At 33.4% G+C, this 25,522-nt stretch overlaps 1 protein-coding gene and 1 long non-coding RNA gene across 5 annotated transcripts in view; both read left to right on the top strand.

Annotated features, from left to right (window-relative positions):
- Positions 1 to 10,834, top strand: part of LOC126888152 (uncharacterized protein K02A2.6-like) — a 37,522-nt gene extending 26,688 nt beyond the window's left edge. The window contains exons 2-3 of one of the 4 annotated variants that reach the window (XM_050656155.1): positions 4,294 to 4,427; positions 4,988 to 10,834. In XM_050656155.1, the coding sequence (XP_050512112.1) occupies positions 6,644 to 10,669 (4,026 nt within the window). In that variant the 5' untranslated portion in view covers positions 4,294 to 4,427; positions 4,988 to 6,643 and the 3' untranslated portion in view covers positions 10,670 to 10,834. Of the gene's footprint in view, positions 1 to 3,539; positions 4,428 to 4,987 lie in introns of those variants that run through there. The other 3 variants (XM_050656153.1, XM_050656154.1, XM_050656156.1) reach the window with 3 other exon arrangements.
- A 12,921-nt stretch (positions 10,835 to 23,755) lies between these two features.
- On the top strand, positions 23,756 to 24,871 carry LOC126888161 (uncharacterized). The gene is made up of 3 exons (XR_007699431.1): positions 23,756 to 23,968; positions 24,066 to 24,522; positions 24,746 to 24,871. It is a non-coding gene; the product is annotated as an uncharacterized LOC126888161 (long non-coding RNA).
- Positions 24,872 to 25,522: the final 651 nt, after the last annotated feature.

The raw sequence follows: 25,522 nt of genomic DNA, 5'->3' as shown, positions 1-25,522 counted from the left end.
CTGCTATATGTTACAATGCTGTTATAGATGTTATAGATGTTATGTTTATTTTCTTTGGAGATACTTTTGGTCCCATAGGATTGTGTTTAATAATGCCATAGCTTTCCTTCCTTGCGTGCACTTTTCTTGGCTATTCTTGTCCAATGTTCCATCTTGTGTAATTTTAAGACCCAAGTATTTATATTCCTGACAGTGATTAATAGTTATTTCATTTTCCAACGATAGATCCTGCTGTATACCTCAAACACACATATATTCCGTTTTGTTGGTATTCATTTCCAAACCCCAGTGCAGGTATATTAGATTTTATATATTTAATTTAAGAAAGAACTAGAGATTTGACTTTTCATAAAACTGCTTTTTATTTATTCAACAACAACCTACTTTAAAAAGATTTTAAATAACAACCTAAAGGTTGGTTTATATGAACATTACAAAAACATATTCCAATACTCCCACCTTTTTGTTAAGTTGTTCAACCCATAAACAAACCTTTTAAATAAAAAAAATATAACAAATGTCCACTTTATTGCACTCTGATTGTCTATCTCTTACTTGTCCAGTGTCCAAAACGTAGTCAGTGATGGAACGACCAGTTTCTATATCACCTGCATAATTTGCGTCACTGTATCCATGCATGTTAACTTCATTGTATTTGTAGTAACAATAACTCATGCCATAATTATAGCGGCTGATTACTCCCACCACATGTGCAATGTCAGGTCTTGACACTATGGCTGTTAAGTCAGTACTTACATCTTCTGGTATACTTACAGGATTTGCATTGTGTTGACCAAATCTATCTATTATTTGTTTTGTATACCTTGCTTGACTTAATATTGTACCAGCCTCTAAGTTTCTTGTAATTTCTAGTCCGACAAAATAGTTCCCAACCATCACGGTCACTTCAAAAGAGTATTTTAACGCGCACAAAACTGTCTCTATTGCTAACTTTTTCTCAGAAAATAACAAACCGTCATCAACGTAAATGATTAAGATCACTTTTGTCTACATATCCAGTATAAACACACTGATCAGCTGATGATTTTTGAAAACCGTAGTTAGCCAAGAACGAGTAGAATTTTCGATTCCAACACCGTGGTGATTGTTTTAAACCGTACAACGACTTATCTAACTTGCACACTAGTCCGAGTTCACACTTCAGCTCCTGAGGTGGTGACATAAAAATGTCATCGTCAAGATGTCCATATAAAAATGCTGTTTGTATATCGAACTGCATCTCTTGCTTCTTAACCATAGTCCATGTTTCATTTTTCACTAGTGCATCAAACTCTTCATTTATGGCAGTTTTCCATTTTTCTTTGTCACTACTTGACACTGCTTCTTCATATCTCTGGTATATCAATTTCAGTAAAATTTACCTCAAAATCATTTAATCTGGCTGGTAAACGTCTATTTCGTTGTGGTCTCTTTTATTCTTCATTATTAACGTTTATTTGTTCTTCTTGTCTCTCTTCAAGTTCATTTTCATGTATTTCAAAAATTGTCACATCATCTTCTGTTGCTATCTTGATCACATTGTGTTTCTTTGCACTGTACATTTTCTCATTGAAAAACACATTTCTAGATATCACTATTTTCTGTGTTGTTGGGTTGAATAATCTATAATTTGTGGAGTTTTTGTCATATCCAACAAATATAACCTTCTCACTCTTTGCATCTAGTTGCCTTCTTTTCTGGTCAGGAATATGTACATACGCATCACACCCAAACACTTTCATGTGGTCAAATACAGGTTTCTGCCCTGTCCACTGTTCATAAGCTGTAGAACCTGGTGTCTGTTTGCTTGTAATTCTGTTGCAAATGTAGATGGCAGTATTAACTGCCTCTGCCCATAGCCTCTTATCTACTCCAGATTGGTATAACATACATCGAACCATTTCTACAATCAATCTACTATCTCGCTCAGATCTGCCATTTTGCCCTGGAGTGTATGATGCTGTGGTTTCTGACTCTATACTTTCTTGTTCTAAATACTCTTTGAAAGCATTATTTGTATACTCAGTACCATGATCTGTATGCAGTTTTTCAACAGAGTAGCCATACTTTGCCTTAATTTTTCTGTTATATACTTTGAAACAATCTAGTACATCTGCTTTATGTCGAATAAAATATGCTACTCTATACCCTGTGTACTCATCTTTGAATGTTACAAAGTAGCGTGCTCCTTGCATAGATTCAGTTTGCATAGGTCCACAAATATCACTGAATATTCTTTTTCCAGAAGGTAACTTAGTGTGTGGTCTCTCTTTAAAAGTCTTCTTGTTTTGTTTTCCCATCAAACAACCTTCACACACAAAATCTTGTTTCTTTTCTGTAACACCTTTGATTAAGTTCATTTTTACCATTTCTTCTAAATATTTCTTATTAACATGTCCCAATCTTTCATGCCATATCTTTAAATCATCTACTGTAGTCACACATGCATTATATATTAGTGTGCGAAACATCATTTTATATGTGTTGTTTCTATCCTTTATACCAACTGCTGCTAGATTCTCATTTTCATATACTTTAGCTTCATTGTTAATCTTAATTACACTCATACCTTTGTTTGTCAAAACACCTTCTGAAAATAAATTCTTTCTCAACTGTGGGATATATAGCACATCATTTATAGTGGATTTAAACCATTGTCCATTGATTAACTTCTCTATTTTAATAGTTCCCTTACCTTGTACTGGTAGTGTTTGATTATTGCCAAGTGATACCTGTGATGTAAAAGTTCTGTCAATATTAAAAAAATATTCTTCCCTGTAACACATATGTGCTGATGCACCACTGTCCATAATCCAATCATCACTTGTATCCACTTTTTCTAGCTGTTTTTCTTCTATGTTGAATGCACTCTCATTATTAACATTATAATATGCGCTACTCGAAGAACCACCATGCTGATTTTCTATAGAGTTGCCAGCTTGTGCTCTGTCATTCTTTTTGTAACCTTTTCTGTAGTTACTAAAGCCAGCTCTGCCTCGATTATGACTTCTATATGACCTGCTACTACTGTTTTCTTGTTCATTCTTTTTCTCTCTGCAAAATTTGACAATGTGCCCCCGCTTTCTACATCCAAAACATATTACACCCCTTTCTTGACCTTTCTGATCATATTTTCCTTTGAATGACATTGTTGCCAGTGCTTGTTCTGTCTCTTCATATGCAGTTAAGTTCATTTCTTCATCTAACAGTCTTGCGGTGAGGTTACCTATAGTTTGTTTAGCACTGTCTACGGACAACCATGCCTGTCTAACATTTCTGTACTTTTGGGGCAATGTACTCAGTATTTTTGTCATAATAGCAATATCACTCACATCATCACCTGCTTGTTTAATTTGCTTAGCAAGATTCTGCACTTTTGCTATGTGTTGAGCGATAGTATCTAGGCTACGCATCTTATATTGATGAAACCGTTCATGCAACATCATTTTATTTGATTCTGATTTCTGATCATAAATAGACTCAAGGGTCTCCATAATTTCTTTAGCAGTATTACAACTTTCAATTAAAGTAATCTGATTTAAACTCACTGCAGATGTTAAAGTGAACATAGCCTGGGCATCCTTTTTAAACCATGCCTGTAATTCGTCTCCTGCTACTTCTGGTTTGATTAACGAGCCATCAATAACTCCATATATACCTTTGGCCCTTAAGTCACATTTCAGTTGGAACTTCCACCGTTGAAAGTTAACGCCATCAAATTTACTAACTGTGGATATATCTATTTCGTCACCCATTATTTCAGCTTCAAATTTCACGGCGACACACGCCACTCTAGTTCTTTCTTTTTACTGGGACAACCCTTATCCTCGGACACACCGGAAAAGTCTTTAAATATACTTTCTTGCTTTTCGGACACACCGATACATTTAAACTGAATATACGCAGTAGTTAAGTATGATCTGGGGCCACATAACCTATTAGATTTTATATATTTAAATTTAAGAAAGAACTAGAGATTTTGTGACTTTTCATAAAAACTGCTTTTTATTTATTCAACAACAACCTACTTTAAAAAGATTTTAAATAACAACCTAAAGGTTGGTTTATATGAACATTACAAAAACATATTCCAATAAGGTACTCTTCTAAGATTTTGTGCGTCATATAATATTCAATATCGTTATAACCCTAGGCCGTAAGAATCTGATCATACGCAAAACATAGAGTGTATAGCATGTTATCATCAGTTTTATTTATTGACTTCTTAATTCATACCATTCAAGTTTAAATTATAGGTCTCTATGCATACCATATCTCTTTATTGATTTTTAGTTTTCATTAAAAGAAAATTGATTTGTTTTTTCGTTCTAGGATTGGGAGTATAGACAGACTCGACAAAGACATCAACTTTTGAAAAGGATAATTACGAAGTACAGCAACATTGAAGATAACATTAATGTCATTAGGTGGGTAAATAATTATTTTATTTATAATAAATATTTTTACTTTAATCCACAGAGACATAAGATAAAAAAGAACTTTGTTGGTAAGTAGGTATATGACAAATATTTTGTGTTTTATAGACCTCGATAACTAAAATCTCTGTTTCCTGCAGTGGGTTCGGTGGACTTTTTAAATTAATAACTATGTCCAAAAATGTACCCTTAAAATGGTGGTCAATAAATTTTAATAATTATTGTAAAAAATTAACATACAACCAAATTTTTAAATTACATTCATGTGGTGTTTACAACAAATCAAAATTGCTTTCTTTTATGAGTTAATTTCTCAAAAACTATGATGTGATTAATTACTGCATTCTACTAAAAGTAATGTTAATTCAATATTTTTCAGTAATTAATATTATTTTTTTCTTAGTTGCAAAATGCTATTTGTGTATTCTTAGAAATACTTTTACAAATTTAATAAGAAAATCACTTTACATTTTGAGTTAGTTCAACTCCCTAACCTCGATATTCACTCTCTATATGCATTGTATTAAAATTGCCTTCTGTTTTATTTTCAGGAACTTGGAATTACAGAGAAGTGATATAGACTAATCATCATCATCATCATCAGCCCCTCTAGATCCACTGCTGGACATAGGCCTCCCATGTTTGTAGACAAGTAGACTAATAGAATAACAAGTATAGTGTAAGTACATGTAAGTAGGTAGGTTAACACCTTGGCTACCGTGTGAGATGCCAGCATTTCACACAAAATATTGACTGTAATACCGTGTGAGACGCTGGCTTCCATTGTTATTAAATGATTTAAAATGCTCTAAAGCGAGAGTTTTTAGTTTCTCATATTGGTTTCAAAATAAGGATAAAATGGTACAAAATTACAGGTTATTAGTTTAAGTGATCGCTAACCAAGGTATTAAACGTTAATAAAGGTATGGTAGTTATTCGCTCCGAGCGTTAACAAAGTGTCAAAGCAAAATCGACCGACCTGCTCATGGTGGCGGTTTTTTGAAATTTTATAAGGACGCTTTGTGTATGTTTAAATGAGACATTTAAAAAAATGTCGTGTCACGCTAGTGATATTATGTATTAATATAAACAGAAAATAAAAACGCACTATAAATTCTTCACTTTCCAATATTGATTATCAGTTTGATTTTGTATGCATAACCTCACTATCGCAGTTTATGTCAATAAATATTTATTAACGAAAAAGAAAATATTTTGTTGCACTATAAATTACAGTATAAATTAATAACTAATGAATTCTAACAATTGTATTCGGTTATTATCACTACAAAATAAAATATTCAAGTTTAACAAAATAATCCCATAAGACTCAATGTTAAAACGTCCTTACAAAATCTGACAGCGTATCACGTGACTGTACGTAGAGGGGAGACGCACGGAGCCAATATTGTATGTAGGTACAGTTGAGTCCATGGTTCTCATTAATACCTGGAGAGATAAAACACATACTTGTTACTTAGCACCATTGTGTTCCACACATGACACTAAAGACAAACCAGCTACTGCCTGTTATTAAGTAAACATACATGTTATTTTTATGAACTTTCTAGATTCAGTACATTGAAAAAATAGAGGTGCAAAAAAGACGCTTGGGGACGTTTTCAGATTTAAGTACAATTTGCAACATTTCTGGTTTGTTTATTGTTTGTTTTTCACAACTAATTTTATTTTGGCATTAATTTACATACAAAGTTCACCTCATTCACACAGATTGTCATAACCACTTTCTGCCAATGGACTCAAATGTAAAATTAGTTTATCATTTTATAGTGTAAATACAAATAAAAAACTAGTATTGTAACAAAAGTCAGTGTTTTGTAAGTAGGTAGGTATTTATATCAATAAAGGTTCTGTTTAGTTACAATTTATAGTGGTTATATTGTATGTAGGTTGTTTAATATATATAGCTGTGTAACAGCGTAGCAAGGGGCTGCGTGCTAGACATGACATGGCTAACTTCAAGCCAGTCAACATGGTTGTCACTTGTATGATTTATTGTATGTAAGATGTTTAGTAAGTTTTATAAAAATATATAAGTTTACTCAGTACTATGATTGTTTGACTTATAACCCATTAAATAAAGTAGTTTAAACATGGCGCAGTCAAACAGCTAAGTGGGTTACAGTTTACAGTCGAAAAGCTAAATTTATAGCAACTTGTACACGAGGTACCATACATAACCTACAATGGCAGTGATGGGAATAAATGTAAAATTACCACCAGATTTTGACCTGCAGGATCAAAATGCTGCAAGCGAATGGAAGTTCTGGAAGACTAGTTTCGAAGATTATTTACTAGCAACGGGACAAGACCAGTCAGCAGATAAAATGAAAATGTCAATTTTAAGAAATATAATTGGGGCTGAGTCTGCCAAAATTATGTCCACATTCGAGATCCCAGAAGCCGAAAATAACAAGTATGACTTGATGATATCACTAATCGATAAGTATGTTAATCCAAGGATGAATGAATCATTTGAAAGATACAATTTTATCATGAGGGTCCAGAAAGAAGGAGAGTCGTTTGAGCAGTTTCTTACTAGTTGTAGACATTTGATTCGAACATGTAATTATAATGAAATTGATCCAGAACAAACAGCCGAAGATAAAGCTCTGAGAGACAAAATATTAATGGGCATCAGAGATCCAGTTACTAGAGAAGCTCTATTGAGAGTGGACAAACTTACCCTACAAAAAGCCATCGAATTTTGTAGAACTAGTGAACAAAGTAAGAACCAAAATTTGAAATTTCATACCGAAAGAAAAGATGTAGACATAGGAGAAGTTCGTAAAGATAGGTACCAGGGCCATAGAAATTATAATAACTCTAGAAGTAAAGCGAATACCAATGAAAAATTCAAGTGTAAAAGATGTCAATCAACTCATGGGGCCAGAGAATGTCCAGCGTATGGAAAGAAATGTAAGAAATGTGGGCTTTTAAACCATTTTGCAAAGTCGTGTAGAGTGAAGAATATTGATGTCATAGATGAAGATAGCAGTGATGGATCAGCTGATAGTTTTGTAGGAAATGTCAATAAAGTATACCAAAATGTAAGTAGTCAAAATATTTGGGATGAAATTATAGAAATTGAAAACAAGAGAATTAAAGTAAAACTTGACACAGGTGCAGATGTAAGTATAATTCCATTAAAAATTTTTAAGAAAATTGATAAACAATTTAAAATTAGGGATAATCATTATGTACTGAAAGGGTTTGAGGGTACTCAGGCTAAAACAATGGGTGTCGTAAATTTATTTTGTAAACATAAAAATAAGTATGTTTACGAGGATTTTACAATTATTAATGGGGCAACTCGAGTTCTTTTAAGTGGTAAATTATGTATTGATTTGGGGTTAGTTAAACGAATCAACAATATTGAGAGTTGTGGTACTTTAGAATTAGCAGAAAGGGATAAATTTATAAACCTTAACCCTGAAGTTTTTAGAGGTCATGGTAAATTTTGTGGTAAACATAGGATCACTACAGTAGACAATTTTGAGCCAGTAAGTTACCCACCTGTAAATGTACCTGTCGCAATTAGAGATAATTTAAAAAATGAATTAGATAGGTTGACAAAAAGAGGGGCAATTGTCAAAGTTAACGAAATTGACCCTAGGGCAAGCATAAACCGCATTGTTATTGTGGAAAAGCAAAATGGTAAGTTACGTTTATGCTTAGACCCATTAGATCTAAACAAACAAATAGTCCGCAAACCAAGAGTAGTACATAAATTGGAAGATGTTTGTGCACAAATGATAGGTAAAAATATATTTTCTGTATTTGATCTCTCTGAAGGGTATCATCATTTAGAACTTGACGAGACATCATCATGGAAATGCTGTTTTGCAACTTCTTATGGAATTTTCAGATATAAAGTATTGCCATATGGATTATCAAATTCCCAAGATCTGTTTCAAGAAGTAGTAGAAGATAAATTTAAAGGTATAGAGAATTTATTGATTTGTCATGATGATATGATTGTTATGGGAACAACAAAAGAAGAACATGATACAACTGTTAAAAAAGTGTTAGAAAGGGCTAAAGAAGTAGGAGCAAAGTTTAATGGGGACAAATTTCAATATTGTCAAGAAGAGGTCAGATTTATGGGTCAAGTTTTTTCACATAAAGGGATGCAAATAGATCCTGACAGAGTGGAATCACTTTGTAAACTTGAAAAACCAAATAGTAAAGTAGAATTACAAAGAATTTTGGGCGCATTTAATTACGTTAGACGGTACATTCCGAACATGGCTGAACATATTCAACCTCTTTGTCAATTACTTAAAAATAATGTAGAATGGGTGTGGCTCCCGTCACATCAAAAATGTTTTGATAATTTAAAGAACATAATTTGTAAATCACCAGCGTTAGTCCCTTATGATCCTAATCAAAAAATTATTTTACAATGTGATGCATCTAAAAATGGTTTAGGTGTTTGTATGTTCCAGAAATATGATTCTATTTTAAAATTAGTAGCTTGTGCATCACGAAATATGAATGATAGTGAAATAAATTATAGTCAGACTGAGAAGGAACTATTGGCAATTTATTATGCTACTCAAAAATTTCACAATTTTATTTATAATTTTGATGTTGACGTTCAATCAGATCACAAACCTATAATCTCCATTATGAAGAAGCCAATTTCCAAAATTGGATCAGTTAGACTCCAACGTTTAAGGCTTAAACTTCTCAAGTACAGATTAAATGTATATTTTGTTCCTGGGAAAGACATACATTTTGCTGATATGCTATCTAGGTCCAGTTTAAATATAGAGACACATGACCCAGAAATGTTTGAAATGGTCCACTCAGTGAGTAAACATTTACCTATGAGCCAGGAAAAGCAATCTGAGTTAAGACTAGCTACTAGCCAGGATGAGGCATTAGCAGTAATTTTTGATTTTTATTATAATGGGTGGCCAAAAGAAAAAAATGTTCCTCAAGTGTGTAAAAAGTACTATGGTATAAGAGATTCACTGTATTTTGAAGCTGGCATCGCATTTATTGATGACAAAATAATTATTCCGAAAAAACTTAGGCTTGACATGATAAAATTGCTTCACAAAGGCCATATAGGAGTCAGTAAAACTATAAACAAAGCCAGGAGTATATATTATTGGCCAGGACTTAATGATGATGTGACAAACTATATAAAAAAATGCAGGATATGTGAGAAATACAGACCAAATAATTTTAAAGAACCAATGATGCCTCATGACATTCCCAGACTAAGATTCAATAAAGTTGGTACAGACATTTTAGAGTATGGTTCAAAAGCATATTTAGTAATTGTAGACTATTTTTCGCATTGGTTGGACATTTCAATATTAAAAGATAAAACCTCCAGTTCAGTAACCAACTCATTTCAAGATACTTTTAGTAGATTTGGATATCCAGAAATTTTAATTGCAGATAATCTACCATTTACTTCGGTAAAATGTAAAAATTATTATAGAGAAAAAGACATTACAATTATGACATGCACTCCACATTACCACCAGAGTAATGGACTTGCAGAAAAAGCAGTCAATATAAGCAAACAAATTTTAAGAAAGAGTAATGAGGAAAATGTTGATTTTAGAGATTTGGTGATGGAATATAATAATACCTGCATAATAAATCTTGATGCATCTCCAGCTCAAATTTTACAGAGCAGGATCCTGAGAGGACAATTACCAACTACAGCTAATAAATTAGAACCTACAATCCAGAAACAAGTATATAAGAATTTATGCAAAGAAAAAGAGAAATTACAAGTACGTTATGATAAGACAGCACGAAGAAAACCAGTAGAGTTTAGAAAGGGAGATAGGGTAGTAATAAGAAGTTCAAAAGATAATTATTGGCGTAAAGCAATTGTGTTAGAAAAGGCCAATGAACCTAGATCATATTGGGTGAAAAAAGAAGATAACAATAAAATTATTAGACGGAATTCACACCAAATGAAACATTCATACACCACAACACTTGAAAAAGAACTCATTTTAGAACCCGAGTTGTACCCTGATATTCAGTCACAAAGTGTTCATAAAGATACCACTCACATTAACGTAAATGATAGTGTTAATAAAACCATTAGTTGCCCAAGCCCAAATGTAAAATCAGTACCTACATTGAGTCATAAAGTCAACCCAAATATTGAGACTTCTAACAGTTATAAGACGAGAGTTGGTCGTAATATAAAGACCCCTTATAGATATCGATCTTAGGGGGAAGGTGTTTAATATATATAGCTGTGTAACAGCGTAGCAAGGGGCTGCGTGCTAGACATGACATGGCTAACTTCAAGCCAGTCAACATGGTTGTCACTTGTATGATTTATTGTATGTAAGATGTTTAGTAAGTCTTATAAAAATATAAAAGATTACTCAGTACTATGATTGTTTGACTTATAACCCATTAAATAAAGTAGTTTAAACAGAGGGTACAAATTTCTTCAGTAGTCCACTCCTTTTTACCACCTTCAGACATGATCTGAAATAACCAATGAATAATGTATATTATTTATTTAATAACCATGGTAATATTATTAACGAACTATTCAATTACTATCTAAAAAAAGAAAAAAGTTTGTTTACATCTGATCATATGGGTCACTATATCATGTACAAAATTCAATATTTACCCATCTTGCTTTTTTGAACATTTTGTACATGAGATCAAAACAATTTATAATTTATAAAAATATCTTACAAAAACAACAGGCTACATAAATGGTAAATAGATTTCACTTAAAACTAATTTTGCTATAAAATAAAATTAACTTGTTACAATAATCTATAGGATGGTTCTGATAAGATGAAGTAAATATTCATTTTACCTTTATTTCTTTGATAAGAAACATCAGCTGTATTCATATACATTTATTTTATGTAAATAGTATTTATATAAAAAAATACATTATTTACTTACCTACAATTTGGTTCAATTCAACAAATATTGATAACCTGGCTGGTTATATTAATATTATATTATTATTATATTATTAACCTTGTTGGCTACAAGTATAAAAACAAGAGAACAAAACACGACTGTTTCCACTAAACAGACTAAAACAGGCTACAGTTTCAAAACATGTCGAAACCTTTTGATGTTTACCGCTACCGAACGGGACACGATAAACAAAACTGCAACTGTCGCAAAACACGCCAGTCTTCAAAAAGTTTCCAAAAAGTTGCAGTTTTGTTTTATTCGACACGAGTTTGTGTTTTGTTTTTGTTTTGTCCGTTCAGTGGAAAACCGGCATTAAACTCAACACAATAGGTTATGTACCCTTTAAAGGAGAGCAAGTCTCTAGGTGGTGTATTTAAAAATAGATTTATTCCGGTGTTTTTAGTGCTAAATGCACTGGTCTAAATGAATAGTCGCAGTAAATGCCAATTATTTATACATTTCGTTTGATCGCCTCTGCAAGTATAGACAAGTATGTACTTCGCAAGTGTGCGAATAATCGTGATCCCTTTGACTCGGGTCTATTTTACCGACAACAGTTGGAAGACGAACGAGTGGCAACGAGTGACAAATAATTGTACGAGTAACCCACTCAGACGACATGGCAAGTATACGCAAGTGACGATTATTCGCCAAGTACACGAGTCGTTTGAGTCCGGCTTAAGATTCCGGGGCATGACCATACCAATGTAACGTGACAGGGTGACAAACAAAATTTCGACCAATCACGTGCCGAATTTCATACAGTTTTCGATACAAGAACTTGCATAGTGTCATACAGGGCACAAATGTACGTACAAGAAATGATACAAGAAAATGTATACAAGAAACGATATTAGAAATGATACAAGAAAATGCATAGTGTCATACAGCCTTTATATTATACAAGCAACTATCAAATTAGGAAAAATAGATTTGATTCACTTTTAGAACGCGTAAAGCAACAACATATTTTGACATGTTTTTAAATCTGCCGCGTTTCGATACTGATTAAAAATTTGGCAACACAGCGGAATGGGTTGTAACATTATCCGTACCTGTTTTATCTGATGCGTCTAAACGCACAAGAGAGACCACCCCAACCACTGCGTTAATTGCTTGCGACTGCTGCTTGCGTCGAACGCATGCGACAATCGCATAAGAGAGACTGCGCATCCGGGCCCAGATTAAGGCGGCGCCAGATATGCGGTATTTGGCAAATACTGAACAAGTGCTTGCTAAATATCAAATATTTGAGTGCTCATGAAAGTGTTCGTTAAACGGCAAGCACCTTGCACCGCATATTTGAGATTTTTCGTATATCGAGCCACTGTGGGAACAGCAAATATATTCTAAACGAACAAAAAAACGTACATAATGGATGATACAGAGCTTCTCAAGGCCCCGTCTCACCATCAAATAATTGACAGTTATTTGATCAAACTTGACAGTTAGTGACACAAAGTGACAGTTAGTATGTATAGTTTGTGTCACTAGTCAAGTTTGATCAAATAACTGTCAATTATTTGATGGTGAGACGCGGCCTTTATAAATTCAGCTGCTTTTGTCATTATGTCTGGTGGAAGTTTATTATTAAATAGCAGAAAAGAAGCAATTTGCATTCCATATTATGGGTTCATTTTCATATGCATCAAAAAATTGTAAAATACTTTCATTGGTCCACTCCATATTTATTATTTTCTACACTCTGTGACACTAACTAAACTACTTTAATAAACGTTATAAACTTTAATCTAACCTAAAAAACTTACTTGTGCTTACAAAAATATGTGGATGACACTAAAAATATTCAAACGGCGAATATTTGTTTACTTTGAAGTGTTGAAAAGACCGACAACGTACAGGAACACGACAAATATTCGACAAGCACTAAAATTAGTCAATGCCAAATAGCAAGCAACCCATCCACACTGATAGGCAAATAGAAAGCATTTGCTCGGTATTTGCCAAATACCGCATATCTGGCGCCGCCTTTACATCACGGTCGCCAACAAATAGTGACTCCAGGGTTGCCAGATGATTTTTTTTTAATTCTGATGTTTTGCAGAATTGCGTGGATGTTAATTAAACACCGAAGTACTTCTAGTCAGTTTTATTTTAAAAGAAAACTCAATAATTCTACAAATAACTTAAACATCAAAATCAACATTTATTTTTCTTTGACACTTATTTTTGCTTACGGTTGACATCTGACGCTTATATAACATTGTTTCCAACTACATCATACAATAACAAAAATCCCCTAGATTTGCCGTTGCTTATTTTTACTGGGTATTCAACACCCCCCCTCAACGGTAAATCTCCTAGATCTAAATTAATTTTTTATTCTAAACCTAGCAACTCTCTAAATTTTTTAAACAGAGTTAAACCTAATGGTTTTGTACATATGTCAGCCTGTTGGTCACTTGTATTAAGATATTTTAATACAACAATATTTTCCTTAATTTTATCTCGTACAAAATGAAATCTAATATCAACATGTTTTAGTCTCTTATGAAATTCCGGATTTCTACTAACCCTTATAGCGCTTTGATTGTCTGCATGAATTAGAACCGCTACATAATCAGGTTTTATTTTTAAATCATACATTAAGTATCTTAGCCAACATGCTTCACTCACACATACACTTAGTGCAACATATTCAGCTTCAGTAGAGGACAAACTGACTGTAGACTGTTTCCGTGATGCCCATGACACCGTGCAATTAAAAACTTTGAATACATATCCTGATGTAGATTTTCTATCAGTACGGTCACCTGCCCAATCTGAATCTGAGTACCCTACTATCAAATTTTCCTGTTTATATTTATGTTTATAGTATATCAAACTCATAGTAACTGTGCTTTGAATATATCTCAATACTCTTTTTATTGCTACCCACAAATCGTTACTTGCACATGTTTGATACCTGCTTAATATACCTATAGCTATACACAAATCTGGTCTTGAGCATAACATTGCATACATCAAACATCCTATAGCAACTCTACATTTCTTTTCTATCTCTATGCTCTCAGATTTTTTTCGTTTGAGAAAATCGTGGTGAAAATTATTATCCATTGGTGTTGTTGATGGTTTGCAGCTTGACATGTCAAATTTCTTCAAAACATTTTTTAAGTAAACAGTTTGATTAATTTTTATTTTGCCTTCAGACAAATTTTGAGTTATGCACATACCCAAAAAATGTTTTATTTGACCTAAGTCGTTCATTTTGAAGTTTTTGTTTAAAATGTATTTTATTTTCTCAACTTCTTGATCATTTGTACCTGCCAACAGCAAATCATCAACATACAGCAAAATGTATATCCTACCTTTTTCATTTACTTTAATATAAAGACAATATTCATATTCAGATCTTGAAAAACTCAAATTTTGCATCAAATTATGAAATTTGTCATTCCAATTTTTAGGTGAACTTTTCAAACCATATAAGGATTTTCTTAATTTGCAAATAGTGCCCTCTTTTTCTTTAAATCCCTTTGGGAGTGAAATAAAAACATTTTCTTTCATATCCCCATTTAGAAATGCACTACAAACATCTACTTGATGAATTTTCATATCAAAAGTATTACACATGGCTAAGAAAATCCTTATTGATGGTAATTTTGCTACTGGACTATAAATATCATTAAAAAACATACCAATTTGTTGAAAACCTCTAGCTACCACACGAGCTTTATATTTCACTACTTTACCATTTTCATTTTTCTTTTTCTTGAACACCCACTTGCACTCAATGACTTTTTGACCATCACTACTTTGCACAAACTCCCATGTTTCATTTTCTAGCAACGCATTTATTTCTGATTGCATAGCTTTCTTCCAATTTTTACACTCACTACTGGCCACTGCATCATCATACGTCTGGGGTTCTTCATCATCATTAAAAGTCAACAAACTCATTTCGTCATCATCCAGAACATAATCATCATATCTTGAGGGTCTTTTTATATGTCTTCTCAGGTCATATCCATGCTCCTGCTCTATTTCATTCACATCTTCAACACTGCTATCAGTTTCGAGGTCACTCTCACTGCTTTCTTCTCTATTATTTTGAGGTTCTTCTGCTTCACTGTCATCTTCTTCTGACTTTATCTCCTCACATATCATCTGTATGTTTTTATTCATGTCTGTCTCCCCATTTTTTATTTCTATGGTTTTCTCGGGCAAAAATATGACATCTCGATGAATTTCAACTTTATTTTTGTCTGGGACAAATATTTTGTAACCTTTTACATCCTCACTGTAGCCAATAAAGAAACCAAACATATTTTTTGCATCCCATTTTAATCTCTTCTCTTTTGGGACATGCACTGATACTCTAGAACCAAAACTCTTGAGTGTAGAAATATTATTGACTTTCTTTTTGTACCATAATTCATAAGGTGTCACATTTTTTATGCTACTAGGGCCTGTTCGGTTTAAAACATACACTGCTGTATGTATGGCCTCTGCCCACAAGTTTTTATTCAACTTTTGCCCTTGTATCATAGTTCGGGCTGATTCAACTAGGGTTCTATTTTCCCTCTCAGCCCTACCGTTCTGCTGAGGCGTATACACTACTGATCTCTGATGTTTTATGCCTTGATAGTCAAGCATCTCCTTTATTTCTTGGTTCATAAACTCTAAACCGTTATCTGATCGTAAATTTTTCATCTTGCAGCCTGTCTCTCTCTCGGCTAATGATATAAAATTTTTAAGGTGTTTCTTAACTTCTGATTTATTTTTCATGAAATACGCGTACCTATAATTTGTATAGTCATCCTTTAACAACAGGAAATACCTATTTCCCCCTAAAGACTCTTCTTCCATAGGGCCACATACGTCTGTATGCACTAATTGTAATGGCTCACTTGCTCTTGATTCACTTAACTTGAATGGTATTCTGTGTTGTTTACCTGTTAAACACTGTTCACACACGAATTTTTCGTCTATAAAATCAATGTTATTTTGCCTTAAAAAGTTTCTCACATATGTAGTATTTTGATGTGCTAGTCTGCAGTGCCAAACTCTCAAACTTTCTGTTGTTTTTGCAGAATTACACTCTGATAAAAATACATCTACTAAACAGCTGTTTTCTTGAACTTGACCGTCAGACAAGTTTTCGTTAGGGGTGCGTTCCGAAATTAAAATATTTGCAAAGGTTTCAGTGTTTTGTTCTTGTGAGAATAACATTTTGTATAATTTGTTATCCCGTGTTGCCAATGCTCTTATTTCTCCTTTGTCATTATAAAATTCACATTTTTCATTGTTTGAAAACATCTTATAACCTTTATCTAAGGCACATCCGGCTGAGAATAAATTAAATTGTAAATCTGGCACAAATAATACATCTGACAGGGTTGACTTTATAAATTTCTTACCATTAAATGCCCATAGAGTTATTTTTCCAATACCTTTAACTGGTAATTTTTCTCCATTTCCGACTTTTACTTGTTTTTTATAGCTTATCTCTATCAATTCTTCAAACAGATCTTGATTCCAGCACATATGTTCGCTAGCTCCTGTGTCCAAGCACCATTCATTTTTATTTTTCTTACTCCCAGTATATACCATGAATGCATTACTGTCAATTTTATTTTCTTCTCTGCTTGTCTGTTGTTTTTCATTTTTATTTTTATTAAACCAACACTCTTGTAAGTTGTGTCCTCGTCTTTTACATTGACTGCATACTTTTATGTCTTTCTGGCTATTATTATCTCTCTCTTTCTTCTTGAAAAAGCAATTTTTCGCAATATGGCCACCTCTGCCACAAAAATGGCACTTTAATCTGGTTTTCTTTTGCCCTTTAAATTCCCTGCTTGTATCACTTTTCATCGCCAATGCTGTGCTGCCCTGTGCTGACTTACTTCTTTCTTCTTCGATAAGTAGTCTTGATGTAAGTTCATCTAGGGTTTGTTTATCAGATGGTACGGATTCCCATGCGGATCGAAAATGCTTATATTCCTCTGGCAATGCCATAAGTATTTTTGTCATGATCATTTTATCGGACAGCTCTTCACCAGCTTGCTTTAGCTTATTTTTTATCTCTTCAAGCTGTGATATGAATGAGGCAACATTTTTACCTGATGAAAACTCCAAGAGAAAAAACTTTTGTTGCATTAAATGAATGCTCACCTCTGACTCTTTGTCGTAGACAGACTTCAACTTTGTCCACATATCTTTCGAGGTCTCACAGGATAAAATGTGTGTCATAGGGCCTTGCTCTATTCTGGTTACTATAAATTCTTGTGCTTTTGAATCACTAGCATCCCATTTCTTTTGGTCATCTCCAGTAGTGCTCGGTCTCACAGACTTTCCTATTACTATGTCATAATAACCACGGCTTTTTAGCACTACCCTTGTTTGAAATTTCCAGGCTACCCAGTTGTCACCACCACTAAGTTTCAACGCAGCCGATGAATTTTCCATTTTTCGGATTTATGTTTTTCTTTTTTTATGTATATATACTCGAGCTTCTTTTTCACCTTTTTTTCAGCTTTTCTTTTTTTTTATTTTCGTTGGCCGCGGCAAACTACCGACACAGGCTCTTCAACACTGACTTTTTTACTGGCGAAATACTCACGAAACACGTGATCTGGGCCCATAACCTGATGTTTTGCAGAATTGCGTGGATGTTAATTAAACACCGAAGTACTTCTAGTCAGTTTTATTTTAAAAGAAAACTCAATAATTCTACAAATAACTTAAACATCAAAATCAACATTTATTTTTCTTTGACACTTATTTTTGCTTACGGTTGACATCTGACGCTTATATAACATTGTTTCCAACTACATCATACAATAACAAAAATCCCCTAGATTTGCCGTTGCTTATTTTTACTGGGTATTCAACAAATTCCCTGTTTAATATATATAGCTGTGTAACAGCGTAGCAAGGGGCTGCGTGCTAGACATGACATGGCTAACTTCAAGCCAGTCAACATGGTTGTCACTTGTATGATTTATTGTATGTAAGATGTTTAGTAAGTTTTATAAAAATATATAAGTTTACTCAATACTATGATTGTTTAACTTATAACCCATTAAATAAAGTAGTTTAAACATGGCGCAGTCAAACAGCTAGTTGGGTTACAGTTTACAGTCGAAAAGCTAAATTTATAGCAACTTGTACACGAGGTACCATACATAACCTACAATGGCAGTGATGGGAATAAATGTAAAATTACCACCAGATTTTGACCTGCAGGATCAAAATGCTGCAAGCGAATGGAAGTTCTGGAAGACTAGTTTCGAAGATTATTTACTAGCAACGGGACAAGACCAGTCAGCAGATAAAATGAAAATGTCAATTTTAAGAAATATAATTGGGGCTGAGTCTGCCAAAATTATGTCCACATTCGAGATCCCAGAAGCCGAAAATAACAAGTATGACTTGATGATATCACTAATCGATAAGTATGTTAATCCAAGGATGAATGAATCATTTGAAAGATACAATTTTATCATGAGGGTCCAGAAAGAAGGAGAGTCGTTTGAGCAGTTTCTTACTAGTTGTAGACATTTGATTCGAACATGTAATTATAATGAAATTGATCCAGAACAAACAGCCGAAGATAAAGCTCTGAGAGATAAAATATTAATGGGCATCAGAGATCCAGTTACTAGAGAAGCTCTATTGAGAGTGGACAAACTTACCCTACAAAAAGCCATCGAATTTTGTAGAACTAGTGAACAAAGTAAGAACCAAAATTTGAAATTTCATACCGAAAGAAAAGATGTAGACATAGGAGAAGTTCGTAAAGATAGGTACCAGGGCCATAGAAATTATAATAACTCTAGAAGTAAAGCGAATACCAATGAAAAATTCAAGTGTAAAAGATGTCAATCAACTCATGGGGCCAGAGAATGTCCAGCGTATGGAAAGAAATGTAAGAAATGTGGGCTTTTAAACCATTTTGCAAAGTCGTGTAGAGTGAAGAATATTGATGTCATAGATGAAGATAGCAGTGATGGATCAGCTGATAGTTTTGTAGGAAATGTCAATAAAGTATACCAAAATGTAAGTAGTCAAAATATTTGGGATGAAATTATAGAAATTGAAAACAAGAGAATTAAAGTAAAACTTGACACAGGTGCAGATGTAAGTATAATTCCATTAAAAATTTTTAAGAAAATTGATAAACAATTTAAAATTAGGGATAATCATTATGTACTGAAAGGGTTTGAGGGTACTCAGGCTAAAACAATGGGTGTCGTAAATTTATTTTGTAAACATAAAAATAAGTATGTTTACGAGGATTTTACAATTATTAATGGGGCAACTCGAGTTCTTTTAAGTGGTAAATTATGTATTGATTTGGGGTTAGTTAAACGGATCAACAATATTGAGAGTTGTGGTACTTTAGAATTAGCAGAAAGGGATAAATTTATAAACCTTAACCCTGAAGTTTTTAGAGGTCATGGTAAATTTTGTGGTAAACATAGGATCACTACAGTAGACAATTTTGAGCCAGTAAGTTACCCACCTGTAAATGTACCTGTCGCAATTAGAGATAATTTAAAAAATGAATTAGATAGGTTGACAAAAAGAGGGGCAATTGTCAAAGTTAACGAAATTGACCCCAGGGCAAGCATAAACCGCATTGTTATTGTGGAAAAGCAAAATGGTAAGTTACGTTTATGCTTAGACCCATTAGATCTAAACAAACAAATAGTCCGCAAACCAAGAGTAGTACATAAATTGGAAGATGTTTGTGCACAAATGATAGGTAAAAAGATATTTTCTGTATTTGATCTCTCTGAAGGGTATCATCATTTAGAACTTGACGAGACATCATCATGGAAATGCTGTTTTGCAACTTCTTATGGAATTTTCAGATATAAAGTATTGCCATATGGATTATCAAATTCCCAAGATCTGTTTCAAGAAGTAGTAGAAGATAAATTTAAAGGTATAGAGAATTTATTGATTTGTCATGATGATATGATTGTTATGGGAACAACAAAAGAAGAACATGATACAACTGTTAAAAAAGTGTTAGAAAGGGCTAAAGAAGTAGGAGCAAAGTTTAATGGGGACAAATTTCAATATTGTCAAGAAGAGGTCAGATTTATGGGTCAAGTTTTTTCACATAAAGGGATGCAAATAGATCCTGACAGAGTGGAATCACTTTGTAAACTTGAAAAACCAAATAGTAAAGTAGAATTACAAAGAATTTTGGGCGCATTTAATTACGTTAGACGGTACATTCCGAACATGGCTGAACATATTCAACCTCTTTGTCAATTACTTAAAAATAATGTAGAATGGGTGTGGCTCCCGTCACATCAAAAATGTTTTGATAATTTAAAGAACATAATTTGTAAATCACCAGCGTTAGTCCCTTATGATCCTAATCAAAAAATTATTTTACAATGTGATGCATCTAAAAATGGTTTAGGTGTTTGTATGTTCCAGAAATATGATTCTATTTTAAAATTAGTAGCTTGTGCATCACGAAATATGAATGATAGTGAAATAAATTATAGTCAGACTGAGAAGGAACTATTGGCAATTTATTATGCTACTCAAAAATTTCACAATTTTATTTATAATTTTGATGTTGACGTTCAATCAGATCACAAACCTATAATCTCCATTATGAAGAAGCCAATTTCCAAAATTGGATCAGTTAGACTCCAACGTTTAAGGCTTAAACTTCTCAAGTACAGATTAAATGTATATTTTGTTCCTGGGAAAGACATACATTTTGCTGATATGCTATCTAGGTCCAGTTTAAATATAGAGACACATGACCCAGAAATGTTTGAAATGGTCCACTCAGTGAGTAAACATTTACCTATGAGCCAGGAAAAGCAATCTGAGTTAAGACTAGCTACTAGCCAGGATGAGGCATTAGCAGTAATTTTTGATTTTTATTATAATGGGTGGCCAAAAGAAAAAAATGTTCCTCAAGTGTGTAAAAAGTACTATGGTATAAGAGATTCACTGTATTTTGAAGCTGGCATCGCATTTATTGATGACAAAATAATTATTCCGAAAAAACTTAGGCTTGACATGATAAAATTGCTTCACAAAGGCCATATAGGAGTCAGTAAAACTATAAACAAAGCCAGGAGTATATATTATTGGCCAGGACTTAATGATGATGTGACAAACTATATAAAAAAATGCAGGATATGTGAGAAATACAGACCAAATAATTTTAAAGAACCAATGATGCCTCATGACATTCCCAGACTAAGATTCAATAAAGTTGGTACAGACATTTTAGAGTATGGTTCAAAAGCATATTTAGTAATTGTAGACTATTTTTCGCATTGGTTGGACATTTCAATATTAAAAGATAAAACCTCCAGTTCAGTAATCAACTCATTTCAAGATACTTTTAGTAGATTTGGATATCCAGAAATTTTAATTGCAGATAATCTACCATTTACTTCGGTAAAATGTAAAAATTATTATAGAGAAAAAGACATTACAATTATGACATGCACTCCACATTACCACCAGAGTAATGGACTTGCAGAAAAAGCAGTCAATATAAGCAAACAAATTTTAAGAAAGAGTAATGAGGAAAATGTTGATTTTAGAGATTTGGTGATGGAATATAATAATACCTGCATAATAAATCTTGATGCATCTCCAGCTCAAATTTTACAGAGCAGGATCCTGAGAGGACAATTACCAACTACAGCTAATAAATTAGAACCTACAATCCAGAAACAAGTATATAAGAATTTATGCAAAGAAAAAGAGAAATTACAAGTACGTTATGATAAGACAGCACGAAGAAAACCAGTAGAGTTTAGAAAGGGAGATAGGGTAGTAATAAGAAGTTCAAAAGATAATTATTGGCGTAAAGCAATTGTGTTAGAAAAGGCCAATGAACCTAGATCATATTGGGTGAAAAAAGAAGATAACAATAAAATTATTAGACGGAATTCACACCAAATGAAACATTCATACACCACAACACTTGAAAAAGAACTCATTTTAGAACCCGAGTTGTACCCTGATATTCAGTCACAAAGTGTTCATAAAGATACCACTCACATTAACGTAAATGATAGTGTTAATAAAACCATTAGTTGCCCAAGCCCAAATGTAAAATCAGTACCTACATTGAGTCATAAAGTCAACCCAAATATTGAGACTTCTAACAGTTATAAGACGAGAGTTGGTCGTAATATAAAGACCCCTTATAGATATCGATCTTAGGGGGAAGGTGTTTAATATATATAGCTGTGTAACAGCGTAGCAAGGGGCTGCGTGCTAGACATGACATGGCTAACTTCAAGCCAGTCAACATGGTTGTCACTTGTATGATTTATTGTATGTAAGATGTTTAGTAAGTTTTATAAAAATATATAAGTTTACTCAATACTATGATTGTTTAACTTATAACCCATTAAATAAAGTAGTTTAAACATTCCCTAGAATTTTTGTCAAAATTTCCCTAGATTTCCCTAACAACTTGACAACCATTTTTACCCTAGAATTCCCTATATATTTTCAATATACGCATGCGCATTACAAAACTGGGCATTGGATAAGGTCGACTTTTTTCATCTGAACAGCTAATGCGCAGGCGTACTGCCTCTGGGTAATTTTAGGATGTCCTCCGCGAGTAGACCCAGTAATTTTTTGTATATGTTACGAGCAAAGCCCGAAATTGGACAATCCTAGCATTGTACGGAAAATATAGTACACTTCTAGCATTGTACTCCCAAACTGTAAAATGTTCGAAATGGTTCAAATTAAAAATGATCAAAACACTGATCGATTCGAATCGATTATTGTTGACAAGCGACACACCAAATCAAAAATCGAACATTTATGGTTATCTAATAATCTAGTAATATTTTTATGGTTAATGGTAGAACCCTATCCCAGAGAAATCTCTTCGTGGATTTTATAATATATTATGGATAATAATTTAATCCTACAACCCAGAAATCAGAAACCCTGATTAATTATAAATTTATAACATAACTTTATTGATGTTTGTTTGCCCTTGATAACAAATGGGGAATAATCGATAATTGTAAAAATCGATATCTGTCATATTCTCTTCACTTCTAAATTTTGACGCATCGCTGGGATTCCCCGAATTCGCGAATAAAACGATTTTCATGTAGATAATATATGTGCAATTTTATAAAGCTTATAAAATCAAACAGATTTTTTAAAATCGTCTTACAAATATTAAGAGTTCCCTAGATTTTTCATAGAGTTGAATAAAATTCCCTTTTTCCCTAAGCTGGCTCAAAATTCCCTAGGTTTAGGGAAAATTCCCTAGGTCTGGTAACCCTGAGTGACTCGCGTCTAGAAATTATAAAATATTTTGGCTCCTTGGCTTCCACAAGGTCAAAGTTGTGACAGTTCTATGAGAATTAGGCAATCCAAACCACGTGACCTCTGGTTGGCACACAAACTAACAAAGAGGTTATGTTTGCATCTATTTTTCAATGATTTTTCATTGTTTATCGTCGTATTTTGGATTCATTTGGATTTCGTTTCCTGTTTTTGTGAACTTTATAAACTTTACCACAATGCAAACTGATTATTTAAGGAAATTATTATTGGAAACTCCAGATGTTGCGAGAAAGGTAGGCGAAACATTTTTTTTACTGTTCATTTTGCCCCGATATTTATCAATAATGATGAATTTTGCAAGCAATAACATTATTTCTTTTATTGTTCTAGATATTTATTGAAGCTGAAAATAATTGGGGATTTAGATCCATACGCAATTCAGTCAGAATTGGATTTTACAGTAAAGTGCAGTCCATCAAGTTACTATTATAGATATTTATACATATCTGGTGGAGTCTGATATGTCACAGTTGCTACTCTAAGCAGCAGATGAAAGCATACAAAAGCCTTCAGGCACATAAATATTTTACAGCTGGATTTGTTTTGAATGGAGTAAAAATTGTTAGGGGAACTGCGGGTATTACCGCCCAGCGGCAAATACCGCCCACTCTATAAAATATCTTAAATATAGAGAAATAGTAACTTTGGCAACATCGAAATGACGCCACGATACTACTGAGAGAACCGTGCAACAAGGTCGCCGGCCATAAGCATATTTAGTTGTTTCAGAGAAGTCAACGTGTTTTGTGTGGTGCCACTATAATTTTTAGGAGCTCGAAAATAATTTGTGAGTAACTTATTTTTATACTTAATTTATTGATTTTTTTATTAATTAGTAACCGGTCCTCTTATATATATGAATCGAAACAGTTTCTTTCAATATTTTGAGAAATAACGATTAACAATTGTTTTGTTTGAAATATGGCGATGGCGGGTAATTTCGCCCAACTTGGGCGGCATTACCCTCCAGTGGGCGGTATTATACATTGATTTATACATTTTTAATTTAGGATTAAGAATGCCAAAGACAATGATGAATTCGCGGAAAAAGGCAACATGGAGCGCAGAACAGCTTCAGGAAGCTATAAATGCAGTTAGAAGCGGAAAGGGGAAAATGCAAAGTGCAAGAGAGTTTGGTAATATATGATCTTCATTTTTTAATCCATTTTCTAATGTTCTTTTTTCAGGTATCCCATATTCTACATTAAAAGATAGGTTAAATACAAACAATGCTTGTGCAGCACAACTAGGTCGTCATCCTATATTTTCCACTGAACAAGAAAAGCGAGTGGCTGATCGCTGCATCTATTTGGCAAAGATGTTCTATGGTCTAACGGCCACTGATTTACGAAAAATCGTCTACGAGTTTGCGGTTAAAAATAATATCAAACACTGCTTCAACGATGACAAAAAAATGGCCGGTAAAGACTGGCTTCAAGCTTTCTTAAAACGGCATCCAAATCTTAGTTTGAGGAAACCCGAGGCAACCAGTTTAGGGAGAATTTCGGGTTTTAATGCTGAAAGTGTAGGCCTTTTTTTCAAAAATTTAAATATAGTTTTAACAAAATATAACTTTCAAGCCTGCCGCATATTTAATGTTGACGAGACAGGCATTACCACGGTGCAGGTTCCATCCAAAATTGTAGCTCCAAAAGGTGTCAAACAACTGGGAAAAGCTGTAAGTTGGGAGAGAGGTCGAAATATAACTCTGTGCTGCTCAGTAAGTGCATCAGGGATATATATACCTCCGATGTTTATTTATCCTAGAATCCGAATGTCGGAACAGC

The sequence above is a fragment of the Diabrotica virgifera genome, chromosome 7 (genome assembly GCF_917563875.1).
Source record: "Diabrotica virgifera virgifera chromosome 7, PGI_DIABVI_V3a".
Classification (NCBI taxonomy): Eukaryota; Metazoa; Arthropoda; class Insecta; order Coleoptera; family Chrysomelidae; genus Diabrotica; species Diabrotica virgifera.
Note: the sequence above shows the minus strand (reverse complement) of the source record. Positions and strands in the feature narration are given on the sequence as shown.